Here is a 13,881-nt window from a genome sequence, read left to right as displayed (position 1 = left end):
CAGGGGCGTAATTTCCACTGGGGACAGGGGGGACATGTTCCCCCCCACTTTTCAAAATCACGTTTGTGTCCCCCCCACTTTCAAATTCGTTTGTTATGATTTTTTTAACCGCACGCCGTCATCGCCACGGAGGAGCAGGACCGAGCAGGACACCGACGCGCGTGTCAGCGTCCAGGGACGTCGCGTGCACACTCTAAAAATAGCTCACTGAAAGTTCTAATGAGCAGGTATCGCGGTTGCGGCACAGTCAGCGATGAAACGCCAGAAGCAGCAACAGATGACTTTAATGTCTGTCATCATGGATGAAAAGAAAGAAAGAAAGGAGATGTGATTTGGTTGATTCAGTAAATTAGCTCAGGTCAGAATAATCATATTTTCTGTCTACATCTGTTAATGTTAGCCTACGGTGACTGAGCTAACGTTAACATACACTGTTGCTAGGTAACAGACTTTTGTTCGCTAAATATTTAATGTAGAACAGTGGTTCCCAAACTTGGGTAAGGTACGTAAGGCGACAGAGGGGGTACGCAAACAAAATGCTGAGTTTTGCGATGTTTCGTGAACGAATCGTTCGCGAAAATAATACTTCAAAATGTTCATAGTCAAATTTTTGTTTTAATTTTGACACTCTTTGAATCTTTTTCAAATAGTGCTGTAAATCATATATATGTGACCAAAACAGGTGACAACCACACATCGAAAGTAACTGTTTAATGGTTGTGCGGCTGTGAGTTTTGATCCACTCCATAGAGAGTCCATATACGAAACAATCCTTTCAGAATCATATTGCCACCACCTTTGTGATGATTTCCCCTGTGGAGCCCACATGGTTTTATAATGTAGTATGGTTCTCACTAAAATCACATACATAAAACAGCAGCACCTTGTTATGTCATACTCAATGGCTACAAGTTCTGTTATAAGGAAACTGCAGTTACAAGAAGGTTAATAAGGTTAATGTCAGCATTAACGCAAGGACTGCTGGCAGAATCCACGGATACTCGTAGGTCAGTGTTATCAGTTAGCTCACAATAGTTAACAGAAGCTATTTAGTCTCTGCTGTCAGAGAGTATTGTTTTAGAAATGACACATTATCATGGAAATTGGCTCGGCAACACAGTCAACAGAAATAATAATACTATTTCATGATGCCAAAAATGAAATATGTCCTATTTAAAGGTGACACCTCTTTAGGGCAACACTAATTGGGTTGTGAGCTGTGGATTCTCTGAGGTGTCACTGCAGACTATATTAGAATTACAGATGAAGTGTGAGTAAAGAGGAGAGCAGAGGCTTGAATGGAAAGAGTGTCGATAATAAAGTCAAACCGAAATGCCAGAGGAGATGTAAAATACTTCCAATCTACCCATAGATCTCATATCTAAACAAGAAGGAGGGGGCTTTGTAGAAAACGAAGCGTTTGAGAGAGGCGGGGCATAGAGGACCTACAATAATGTACAGTATTTGAAAAATAATGTGGTTTTTTTTACAATAAAGCATGTCAACATATTCTGTTACACCAAATACACAAAATAATGATCTTTAAAAAAGCATCATATGACCCCTTTAATGTTGCTGACCTATGGGAGTCAGTTGTGGTGCCTCCCTGCCATTCACAGCTCCTGCTGTGGCCTCTTGTAAAGTGTCCATTCAATTTTGCTTGCCGTTTTCTGAATTCTGAGAATTTGGACATATTTCCCGTACTGCTTTTTGGATACTAGTAGGGAAGTAGGGAGAAGACCAATCAGAATCAAGTAATACTGTGTAATAATAAAGCATAAAACAGTAAAGATTTCTGCTCAGTAAAAGAATTTAGTCCTCCACTCCCATTGCCATAAAATGTGGAGTGATCGATCATTGTGCTGAATGTTTCTAGCCAGAGGTGAGTCTGAGTGCGGAGTTTAGCCTTGGCTTTGATCATTTTTATTTGGAAAGGGACGTGTGTGCCACCAGATGGGTAACAGCTAAATATAGTGCAAGGACATCAATAATCCTCAAGCGGGGGTGTGGAGATGGCTGTTCCTCCATCTGCGTCCATGAATTGGATTCATGGTGGGGGAGTGGAGTTTGATACCTACATCATAGTGTGAGATTAAGATTGACTCCACACCATGCTGCTGTAATTAATGTATTTTTACAGTGAGATGCAGTGCAATGTTGTTCTCGCCCACTAGGGTGCAGTGTTGTTGTTGTTTTCATTAGCCAGGATGCCACGCTTAAGTCAGAATTAAACCAAGTTTGTTTTAAATACTGTAATATACAAATGAAATGTATTTGAGTAGCACTGAAGAAATGCTGTCATGTGCCATTTATGGAAATACAATACAATACAATAGCATTTATATAATACAATACCAAAGTGATTTTCAACAAGTGGTTTGTGACCTAAAATGTCAATAGCAGAACAATAGCAGGGAAAGACAATGCTAATAATTGTGCATAGTTAAGATAGCAAAATAAATAAGCTTCTCATTTTTGAAAGAGAGGAGAAAACTTCCTTTTGTTGTTGGCATCAAAGACTGTGCATCCAATCAAACTACTGTATTGTCTGGCATTTAAAGCAGCCGAATTGGACAAATGATAGTTGTGTAATGTTCTCTTAAATTATAATAAAGCCCATATAAAACCTCTTTATACTTTTAGGTTTCGTACATTTATACATTTCTTTATGTAATTATGTTTGTAATCATTTTTCAAATCATTTAAAGTTATTTAGACCCAGAGCAGCCTGTCTGAAAATTAAATGCAACAAAAATAGCTTTCAGACAAAAAGTCTATCAGGTGTTTGCTATAAAAAACAACAACAATAAACTCCACCTGACACTCTACAAATAATAATAATAAAGGAAAAACAGATTTAGTGTGTTTCTGTGTGCGTGTAAAACGTCTTTAACCATAGAGCCTGAGGCCAATCTCTTATACAATCTTCTTCTGTGCTTTGGAAGAGCTTGTTTCTGAACAGGTTGGATGTACAGACGCCTCCAGGTGAAGCATTGCAAGGTCCATTAGTCACTTGTTCAGTTAAACAAGAAAGTGATGAAAGACTTCTCTGATCTTCCTTTTAAATCTCAAATAACATTGTTAATACCAATAAAGATCCCTTTTTTCGATCCCTTTTTTTAATGATTCTTAAGCACCAAATCAGCATATTAGAATAAGAAGGATCATGTGTCACTGAAGACTGGAGTACGTGTCACAGGAATACGTTATTTTTACAAATATATTAAAATGGAAAATATATTAAGGTATTTCACAATATTGCTGTTTTTACTGTATTTTTGATCAAATAAATTCAGCTTTAGTAAGCATTGAAGATTTATTTCAAAAATTTCCGAAAATCTTATCAACCCTAAACTTCTGAAAATAGAACTGTACAATTATATAGGTGTAATTAAAATACACTTTAGGGGGGAAAAAAAGTACAAAAGCTGTTACTGGGGTACCTTTTCAAAAAGTACTAAAATGAGGGCATTTACCAGAGTTAAGATTGATATTGCAATTCATCTGATTGCCAAATCCTGGATACTTGGTCCATCCAGACATGAGGTCTTGTTTGGAGGAGGGTAGCACCACTGTGCCCATGTCAGGGTGATCGTTGTGGAGCAAGTTTAACAGAGAATTAGAGTACTGGTGTTCTGCCACCATCAAACCATCAGAGGATACAGCTGAGGGATACATCATGGGGGGCAGAGCGAGACTCAATCCCTGCCTAGAATCCCCTGACCACAGAGCAGCACTGTTTGCAGGGTGATTTGGTGGCATATGATGGTTTGATTGAGACACGCTGCTTGTTCCTTCCCGGAGATGTTCTGGAGGAAACAAGGGCTGAAACCTGGTTTGTGACTGTGCTTCCCATTGACTTGAACCCAGTCCATCTTAGGGGGAAAAACACAGGAATTGTTTAAATTCATTTAACAAATCAAATATTTTGTGTAAAAGCTAAATTTGAGAGGAACAGTTACTTGTTTGAGCAGCTTTACAGTTTCTTTTGATTTTGGAGCGTTCTCCCTTCGGTTTAGCTGCTTGACTCAGAGCACGGGAGAAATGTTCATCCACCATGCTGTTGATGTCTCCTTTGAAGTAAGTGAGAAGGACACTACTTGACTCCTCCTTAGTCTTCTTAGCCACAGGGTTCCCTAGATCCTCCTCCATCACTGATCTAGATACAGCAGAAAGAGTGTGCAATGCATCATTTATTCATCTATCCTGCAGTGTTGATTGTATACATTGTATACATTGATCCTATTTATTGTATACATTGATCATAATGTCATGTCTTCTAATTCTAATGTGAAATTGCCATAACATCCCATCACTTTATGACATTGTTTGCATGGTATTGATGAATGAAAGGATATAGCCATACATCACAGCACAACTTAAATGTTAATGATTAAAATTAATTGCTAGAGTATATATATATATATATATATATTCAAAAGAGTTAAATAAAATACCTATAGTTAATACTAATAATTATGTCCCCTCTCTAAACTACAAACTGTGTTACCGCAAATCACTACGTTCAAACTCTGACAGCATTTGATCGTCTCCAGATTTATAGAATTAAGCATTAACGTTACGCTTATGTTGCAGCTATTTTAAAATGATGAAAAATTGCTCTCATGGAAATAGCCACCGTTTTTACTCACCGTACAAGCCGTGGAATCTCGAGTGTTTAATCAGACGCTGCAACCCGAACAATTACATTGATAAAGGCGAAATATCCGCTGTTGCGCGAGATTTGAACAAGCTGCAGTTAGGTTAGTTAAATCGTTCCTCTTTTAGGAGAAGTTCGACTAAAAGAAACTACTTCACTTTTTGCCCTTAAATGTGGGGCGTTAATCTGTGAACTTTAACCAGTTCGAGTAGAATGTGACTGAACAAGTTTAACTGTCACCTCTGGAAAAAAAGACACTGACAGAGCTAATGTTTTTAGGACGTTTTACTTCATTTGCCCGTTGACATTGTCGTTAACACTGATAATGAATAATCGTTTTATTTGTCATTTATTTCATTATTAATGTCATAATCATTTATCTTAATAAATGTATGGACAGTTAGGACAGGACGCTAGTCTTAGTTTAATACTGATAGTCTGAAGCAAAAATTACTAACCTAGTAATTTGGAAAAAAAGTGCTGTCATTATACAGATGTCTAAAATATAGATATCAGTCACTTGAATGACACCAGTCATAACACATTTAAACAGATGACCTCATTAATTCATCTCTCTGGAAGAAATAAATTATTGAAACTATTTTTATCAATGAAAAAAAAACAAAAAACTTAATGAAGCTTTTCATGATTTTCTGCTGGAAATGTCCAAAGACTCCTTTAACATAAACACAAAAAGAAATACACATTTTATTTGATTGTTTTTCTGCCCTGTGTCGGGAAAACACCATCATGGCTGGTCCCTGAGTTTGAGGTATCAGAGCTCTTCCTTTCGCTGGTAGTCTCTGACTTCATGGACGGTGAGGAGACTTGCAGACCACCTTTCGCTTTGGCCCCCAGTGTCACAGAACGGCTCCAGTCTGGTCAAAATTGATATTTTATTCATTTAACTTTTCAAGGAATAAGCTTGTCTCTAATTGATAGCGTTTGTGTTTGTAAGTGGTGTAGATGGGACACTCTTTACTTGCTAAGTAAATTTTAATCCAGAACACTCCTTTAATATACATTTTTGTGTGGAGCTTGATATGTAGCTTTGTATAATACAGAATAATGATATTATTATAATATAGAATATTTCCTCTTAGGTATATATATTTCTACCATAGGTTATTTAAGTATGAGAACTAATGTATTGTTTAATTAAATGTGCCAAACCTGAATATTCAGTCTGTCTGAATCTTCCACAGCAGAGATGTATCCTCCACTGCTTCCTTACACTGTCTTTCATCAGACAGTAAAACAGGAAGATAAAGAAACCTGAAATACAGCAGAAAGCAAAACAAATCTAAATTCTTTACATTTGCTATGAAGATAACAATACAAAAACAACATTATCTGTTGTTAAACACTAGAATAATGCATTTTTCCTGATGGTCCTATTATAATTACTGTGTCTATCTGCACAGTGATGCATTAGCTAACTTTCTCTCTCTGGCCATAAGCAGCATCCCTTGCTGTTACCTTGAAGACTGTTGAGGAGAGAAAACAGGTACAGCAGGGGTGTTTTGGCCGGGCCCCAAGCGACAAAGGATAGTATCCAGGTGAGTCCCAGCAGGAAGGTGAGACTGGCCACCACTCGCAGGTCATGCAGGAACCCTTTTCGGCTGCTGGAGGGCTTATTGGCCCGCATTTTATGGATCTGTACCAGCACCACGGCAAACACGCAGATGTTACAGACCATGACCAGGGTCACGAAGGAAACCACCGTCACATAAAAGGTCACGTCATTCTTTAACCAGCAACTGAAGAGAATGAAGAGAGTAGTGTAACCATAAAGGCCCATTCACACCAAAAACAAGACACATTTCATTACACCAAATACACAAAATAATGTTCTTTTTAGCAACATCATATGACCCCTTTAATGACAACCATAATGATAAATAAATTAGCGTCCACACCAACAGACGATAACTTTCTGTTTATTCTAATTGCGGCCTTCTGATATGTTCTGCGCATGCTTTAAAAGTTTTTAGCGCTCATCAGCTGGACAGAATTTGCTGTGAGTGATTCCAACGACAATACAGCCTTCAAAACTACTTTAGGTTTGGCAAATTTGTACAATCTCATTCATATGTTTTTGAACGACCTGCTCTTTCCCCACAGAGGGTTAGGGTTTGGGGTGGGGTTAGGAATTTAGGTTTGTGCTTACTTTTGAAATTACTAATTGTACATTTTCCTACAAATCACATTGTATGATTTTGTAAGAAACGTAAAAATACATTTTCTTGTGAGACTGGGTTGCTTGCTCAATGGTTATAGTTATAGTCATTGGTGTGCACCAACTTATGCATTTACAAATGTGTATTTTAAATTCTTTTGCTCATGGCACCTACAATGCAGTGGATTCTTGGAAAAGTGCTCTGGAGAAGCTGGTGCCATATGAATTTATATCAATGGCAAGCACTAAACTTACAACCAGCAGAGGTAAACCTGCAAACAACAGTTCAAGAATCAACAAACACAAACCCTTTTCCTTAAATTTTTTAGTTGTTATGCACAAATATTCTCGTCACATTTAATTTAATCGAAACTACACGGTATAAAATTTTGTGAAGAGAAAAAACTCAAAACTGCCTGTCTCACCCCATCCAAGAGCACAGAATTTGAGGATGTAAGATGGCACATATGAATTAAAGACCTTGACCAAGGCCAGATACATGTTGATTGCACCCAGTCCCATCCAAGTAAAAGTAGCCAGGAAGAAGTAATGTAGAAAGGCTGCTACGGTAATACAGATGGCATTGCTGTTAAAAGAGGCAAGCCAGGAGTTCACCAGGAAGAGCATGTTCAACCCTAGCAAGGCTATGGAGAGGTTAATAAGGATCTTTGAAGGGTAGTCTCGCCTCAGTTTCCTGTGGTAAGAAAACTCATGTAAAAAAGACATCAACATTTATTGACAATTAACATTTATTGACACTACTGAAGATGAATCCTTTTGAGTTGCTCAAGGATGTAAACAAACCAAATGAATCTCTAAGACTGCATTGTTATTCTGGTTTAAGTGGTAGCTTGCAAAAGAGTCTATGAACTCACTCAAAGGCCAAATAGGTCAACAGTGTGACTCCAAGAAAGATTGAGGATATGCCACAGCCCAGGTATGAGATGATAGTCAGAATTCTTTCATCTTTTGCACTTATTGGGGTTTTAGAGATATCCTGGAAGACAGACAGGTTCAGAGAAACATGCATACTGGTTACAGTAATCAAAATCTAGGCATATTTTATGCAAATGTTGTGCACACTGCTACCGTTTGTCATCCATAAATTAACTAATGACCTTTAGTTTCCGAATGTTTTCATAAAAGCTTTACTGTTAATTATTATGTTGCCTTTGGTAAATATAATGTCAGTTATAATTCAGTGACCTTGTGCTATTGCAAGGGGAAATTTAGTTTCACAAAACCATAAAAATGAGGTAAAACTTTGTGTACTTTATAATATTTTTAATGGGCTGTCTACATTTTGGGAAGACAAACTGAACTCACCAGAAGAACTCCAAAATGTGTGAGGTGATTACAGGAACAAGACGTATGAGTGGCATTAGACGTTACTGTCTCACATCCTTTATCATTCCATCCACCTTTCTCATCTATGAGACATAAAAAACAACCACTGAACTTTCACGAGTTTGTGTGCCCATATAATCTTAGCGTAAGTGGTAAACAGATTTGGCTTGCTGTCTGCCATAGAGGGGCTCAGAGAGGATATTCTACTCGAGCTCCGGTGCCCCCTTATAACAAGCAAAATTGTACAAAAAAAGAGGAGAAGGGGAGGAGGAGGGATGCCGAAAGAACTAACAATGGGAAGAGGTAAGATGCTGGTTTTATACCTTGGTATTAATTGGAAGATTAGATGGGCGTACTCCTCCCAAATTTACGTTTAATAGCTTCACATCATGGGGATATTGACCAAAATGCACTTTTACTGTAAATAGGCCTAAATGTTCCATTTGAAAGTGTGTATCACAAAGCTTACTGTTTTTGTTGAAGTCCCAGTAGACACACTTGACAATGCCCCAGTCCTATAGAGAAAAAAGAGAGAGTGGTGAAATTTTACTTTAATGATCAGACTGTAAATCTGTGATAATATCAGGGGTTATCATTGTAGATGAATTACAGCTGCCTCATTTTCGTGAGTAGCTATTCTTAGGAAGGTATTTGTTGACAAAAGATAGCATACATTTGGTGGTAGCTTACATTATTATGGTAACTGTTTACTATCGTTTGTTCCAACCGTTGTATAACGGGGTACTAATGATGTTGAACTGATTTGTAGTTTGTTTTCTGATTTGGTGGCTGATTGTATCCATACAGACCTCTTTGTTTTGGAGATGGCGGAGAGTGACCATCACTGGGATCTCAAGGTTGCTTACTGTGGCATTGGTGACACTGGCAGATACTACATAAGAGTTCAGCGTCATGTTGGCTGTAGGGTCCTAGATGTTAAAAGTTTGCCATTAGAAGTAAATACTGATTGCAAAAATGCTGCATATAAATAGTTAAAAACTGCTAATTCTATAGTTTTGCTGTTCTTTACGTAAACTGACTGGTTTATTAAAATTAGAAAAATACACAAGGAAAATCTGATCACCAGTTCAGTGTGTTACCTCAAATAACTTTTCTGTGCCATAAAAATGAAACTGTACACGAGGTCTGGCTCCATTGTTCGGGAAAAAGCTCTCAATTGTATGAGGTAAGGAAATGAACGCTGCAGTTCCTTTGTCTGGATGCTCTGTAAAGTTCTTGTCATAAAATATCTACAAAAAAGGGAAGAAAACGTTACAGCATACTTTAAAACCCATTAACCATTCAGGTTCACACTTTTTCTCTGTATTGATTGTTCCAGACTGTCAGTCTGTGCATTAGTGGTGGGGATTTTTCTTTTTACCGGTTACATCGATATGCCAGTAGGTGGCGACAGGTGACTATGAATGAGTCATTGAATCATTCACTCAAGCGGTTTGTTTAAAATACTGATTCATTCGCCACTCCTGTGTTGCTTGGAGACATGTGATGGTTGAATCTGCTTTGGCTGTTTCTTTATTTGAGCAAAAATGGACAAACATGATAAAAATACATCTGCTGCATCTTCATAACCAATAGGAACGAATGCGATATAGCCTGACTAATTCAAGTTTCTTATGCAAACGGGCACGTAAGGGTGTACAGTAGGTTTGACATAGAAGTATAAATGAAACGTAAAGCTGTTTTTGCACCAATAGAACCATTGAACATAACAAACAAACATCCTCATCAGCCGATGATCAAACAAACAGATTGACCTATGAATAGCTTACATCTTTAAAATGGTATAGGAAGATATTTTAACACACTGAAAAAATTACATACTTCAGCTTTAATACATACAACAATGCTGGCTCAATATGTTTACATCTTACTTACTTCAAAGTCATTTAGTGGTCAGGGCGAGTATCACACCTGACATGTAAATGGTGCTAAAATAACCACTTGAATCCCGTGATCCACTAACGCACACAAGGACACAGAAACCTTGTGGTCACAATGGTGTGAAAACACATTCGCAAAGGTACTGTGATATTTTAATATCGCACTTCTATTTTTGCAAAGAGTCTAAAGTTTCCATAATGATCTTGGAGTGTTAGATATGCAGTGTTAGATGTCATGCAGTGTTAGATATACAATCTCTCTTTGTCTCTCACCTCAGGGGTGCTATCATTCAGTAAGGAGGAAACCTCGAATGTGAGGCCGTGGAACTGAGAGGTGTCAGGGTTGATCAGTTGAAGTGCTAATGAAGGTGCTGTCATGTTATGAGCATCTCCCTCGAACACCGTCCTATCTCCCATAAGGTCTGTAATAGAAAGAATTCTACCACACACAAAGACGGAAAGCCACAATGGAGTGAAGACAGCAGGAAAATTGGATATTGAGACGTATTCAGAGATATATTTATAGACATATCATGTTTTTTGAGGCTCAACCTGCGCAAAAAAAAAAAAAAATTTCAAGGAATAGTTGACCCAGATAGCACACATATGTCTGCAAGATGTCTGTTAAAGATCGCTTCATCTGGAAAGCATCTGCTGTGTACAAACATCTGATAGATGTCTTTAAGATGTCAGTTTTACATACATTCTAAATCATAAATATCTTAAAGACATTCTAAAAACATCTTAAACGTCTATTTGACATCTAATAGAAGTATTGCAGATGAGCAAACACTCTAAAAAATACGTCTTGCAGATGTAAATGCAGATGTCAAATAGACATCTCATGATGTATGTGTGCTATCAGGGAATTAGCTGAAAATTTACTCCCCCTCAGGCCATCCAAGATGTAGATAAGTTGTTTCTTCATCAGAATAGATTTGGTGAAATTTAGCATGGCATCACTTGATCACCAATGGATTCTCTGCAGTGAATGGATCAGAATGAAAGTCATCACTGAAAAAACATCACAATAATCCACACGACTCCAGGCCATCAATTAATGTCTTGTGCAGTGAAAAGCTGAGTGTTTGTAATAAATCCATCATTAAGATGCTTTAACTTTAAGTTGATGTTTTTATCAGATGTTTTGACTCCATGAAATGTGACATAAAAAAAAGAATAAGCATTATCAATTTAAAATAGTGTGGGATCTTCTGATACCATATTGTAGCAACTTGGGCCTTATATTTTAATTTTCTCTTTTTGTGTCCAGAGATGAAAGAAATGTATACATGTTTGAAACAACCATGAGAGTGAGTAAATAACGATAGAAAATCAATTTTGGGTTCAACTATCCCTTAAACCAGGGCTGGGCAACTTCGGTCTTAGAGGGCCACTGATCTGCACGTCTTCAAGATCACTAGAAATCTACAGGCAGGTGTGTTTGATTAGGGTTGGAGCTGAACTCTGTTCCCCCACCCCTGCCTTAAACTATATATATATATATCAAAATGTAATCCTTCACAAAATGCTCTGGCCTGCTTGCATACTTACTTGTTGACTTGGGTGGGACTAGTTTTGATATAACAGATATCTGAAACAATTTTAGTAATGTCGCTGGACAGGTCTGTGGTCAAGGTTCCAACCTCAGTGACCTCAGACAGTTTTTCAAGCACAATGTCCAGCTGAGCATCAGTCAGATCGGGTTGTTCATTTAAAAGATCCTCAATCATATCCACAATGTCTGCTGAGTTGTCTGGAGACAGATGCAACATGGAGAATAATAAATTGGGCTGAATTAATTATGCTTCTGTCTTCTCTGACAAATAAAGGCAAATAAAATCCCATATTGATAACTTACCAGCTGTAACGGTGATATTTTCCAAATCATCAAAATCTGAAACCGTCCTTATACACTTGCTCATGTCTGGATGATCCCACCCTGCTCTGTCAGTTGCCCCATTTAACTTACTAAATGGAAAAAAGTGACTCTCATTTAGTCATTAAAGGGTTTGTTCACCGATTTTCAACCAGCTTTGTACTGTTACAATGTCGGTAGTGTAAGTAAATTAACAATGTATATTGTTACCGGCACCAATACTCCAATTATTTGTCAGCTAGGGTGTAGGTTTGATTTTGACATTGGTGGGGACATAACAGCAGACAACACTCTTATAATTCATAAAGGGAGCTTTTTATGTTAGCATATTCATCAGACAATAATTACACAATTTTGATTATGTAAAACCAACAACATTACAGCAGCATCAGAGTGCTGGGTCTTAATTAGGCACAATGCATTTTCCTGACTTCAAGAAAATATTATTTACAGGGTTTTAGACATGAAATGATTGTTGTACAGCTTTTCCTGAGGTTTCTTGAACTCTTGAAAAAAAATCAGTTTTATGCAATGGTGACTGGAGTTATATTGCTGTCCTGGGAATTAATATTTGCATTGGCAGGAGTCCAAGCAGCATTGTGAAGCTAATTATTCAATTAAAGGATATTGCTTTCCACAAGAAAAAGATAAAACATATTAATCAGTAGAGCAGCACAGGATTGTTTATATAGTTTGTGTGCCAAATGACGCAAAGATATACACATGGCAAACTAGTGTTATCTGAATGTTTTTCCAGGGCTGTTGAATTGTTTCTATAGAAACAAAGCAGTATTTCACTTTAAAATTATATGCAATTGTGATTACGAGAATGATAATGTACAATAAACAAACTGGCCATTTGTTTTTTTAATACCTCAATAGATTAACTGATTGATACTCCTATTTTAACAACCTCTGTATTAGTTGCAAAACCACTGCATGACGTGTAGCACTTACCAAAACCTTGTAGCACTTTCATTCCCTCTTATACACCCCATGCTATATTCGCTTTGAGCCGTCATTTCGGGCCACATGTATATACCATACACTGTGAGCATGGTCTCCTCTGGACAAAGGCCTGGATCTGCAACAATAAACAGCTTACACTGAGAAACAACACACATATTTTGACTCCATTAGAAATTTTCAGCAGCAATTTGTAGCATTTTTTTTTTTTTTGCTTTAATATGTACAGGTCACCTATATGAATGATGTTGACTTCACCAGACGGGACACTGATACTGATGGTAGCATTAGTGTATCCTTTTGTCAAGAGTTCAAAAATCAGCCTCTCTGTTGCTGAGACATTCACTGGTGCCATAGCCTGAACCTGAAAAGTAGTGACGTACCTGAAAAAGATTTAATTTGAGTAACAATACAGCATCTATTTCATCTGCATTTGCATGTTCCATGTGTTCCATGTTGGGACACTTACTTAGGAACTCCTTTTATCACAAGATTCCAAACGTCCATGTTGCATTTTCCCAGTGTTTGCTGAAGCTGAATAAAAGAAGCACGTCAAATACAAAGGTCTGCTCTAAATTACTTTTTATCATATGTGTCATTACTCACCCATTGCTGTATAGTGTGTTGAGGGTCTGTGATGCTTCCACTCATTGTTAGATTGAGATAAACTCTATAAAAAATGTCTCCAAAATCTGGTGAAACATTAGTAAATTAAATTTACTGTTCAAAATACAACATAATATACACTGTAAAAAAAATCTGTGACATTTACGGTAAAATACCGGCAGCTGTGGTTGCCAGAACTTCACCGTAAAAAAATATGGTAGCAACATTTTAGGTTTTACAGACTTAACTTAAATTCACAATAAAATACCGTGTTTCATTAACTGATGTAATGTTAATAAACCAAAATATTGAAGTACTAATATCTGTTTTGAACCATTGTAAT

General features: G+C 37.3%; 2 protein-coding genes across 2 annotated transcripts in view; both read right to left on the bottom strand.

Moving 5' to 3' along the window:
• LOC107752051 (adhesion G-protein coupled receptor G2-like) overlaps positions 1-13,881 on the bottom strand; it is a 28,154-nt gene that overhangs the window by 11,150 nt on the left and 3,123 nt on the right. The window contains exons 10-27 of the mRNA XM_016567902.1: positions 13,539-13,624; positions 13,402-13,466; positions 13,167-13,315; positions 12,924-13,050; positions 11,949-12,058; positions 11,642-11,843; positions 10,361-10,526; positions 9,287-9,436; positions 8,996-9,115; positions 8,656-8,701; positions 8,166-8,269; positions 7,715-7,836; positions 7,265-7,533; positions 7,015-7,111; positions 6,140-6,420; positions 5,834-5,935; positions 5,407-5,538; positions 1,603-1,677 (exon numbers count right to left, since the gene is read on the bottom strand). Coding sequence (XP_016423388.1) covers positions 1,603-1,677; positions 5,407-5,538; positions 5,834-5,935; positions 6,140-6,420; positions 7,015-7,111; positions 7,265-7,533; positions 7,715-7,836; positions 8,166-8,269; positions 8,656-8,701; positions 8,996-9,115; positions 9,287-9,436; positions 10,361-10,526; positions 11,642-11,843; positions 11,949-12,058; positions 12,924-13,050; positions 13,167-13,315; positions 13,402-13,466; positions 13,539-13,624 — 2,403 coding nt within the window. The remainder of the gene's footprint in view (positions 1-1,602; positions 1,678-5,406; positions 5,539-5,833; positions 5,936-6,139; positions 6,421-7,014; positions 7,112-7,264; positions 7,534-7,714; positions 7,837-8,165; positions 8,270-8,655; positions 8,702-8,995; positions 9,116-9,286; positions 9,437-10,360; positions 10,527-11,641; positions 11,844-11,948; positions 12,059-12,923; positions 13,051-13,166; positions 13,316-13,401; positions 13,467-13,538; positions 13,625-13,881) is intronic.
• LOC107752083 (transcription cofactor vestigial-like protein 1) lies at positions 3,413-4,751 on the bottom strand. Its single transcript, XM_016567938.1, has 3 exons — positions 4,653-4,751; positions 3,963-4,159; positions 3,413-3,875 (listed from the first exon to the last, which is right to left on the bottom strand). The coding sequence occupies exons 2-3, from the start codon at positions 4,150-4,152 to the stop codon at positions 3,448-3,450; spliced, it is 618 nt and encodes a 205-aa protein (XP_016423424.1). The 5' UTR covers positions 4,153-4,159; positions 4,653-4,751; the 3' UTR covers positions 3,413-3,447.

Source organism: Sinocyclocheilus rhinocerous, unplaced genomic scaffold (assembly GCF_001515625.1).
Source record: "Sinocyclocheilus rhinocerous isolate Xijiao unplaced genomic scaffold, SAMN03320098_v1.1 scaffold662, whole genome shotgun sequence".
NCBI lineage: Eukaryota > Metazoa > Chordata > Actinopteri > Cypriniformes > Cyprinidae > Sinocyclocheilus > Sinocyclocheilus rhinocerous.
This window is presented reverse-complemented; position numbering and strand designations above follow the sequence as displayed.

Excerpts from the sequence above, each read along its gene's own strand:
- LOC107752083 (XM_016567938.1), bottom strand. The coding sequence starts at position 4,152 with ATGGAGGAGGATCTAGGGAACCCTGTGGCTAAGAAGACTAAGGAGGAG. Across the intron at positions 3,876-3,962 it reads CTGTAAAGCTGCTCAAACAA|ATGGACTGGGTTCAAGTCAA; the intron begins GTAACTGTTCCT and ends TTTCCCCCTAAG.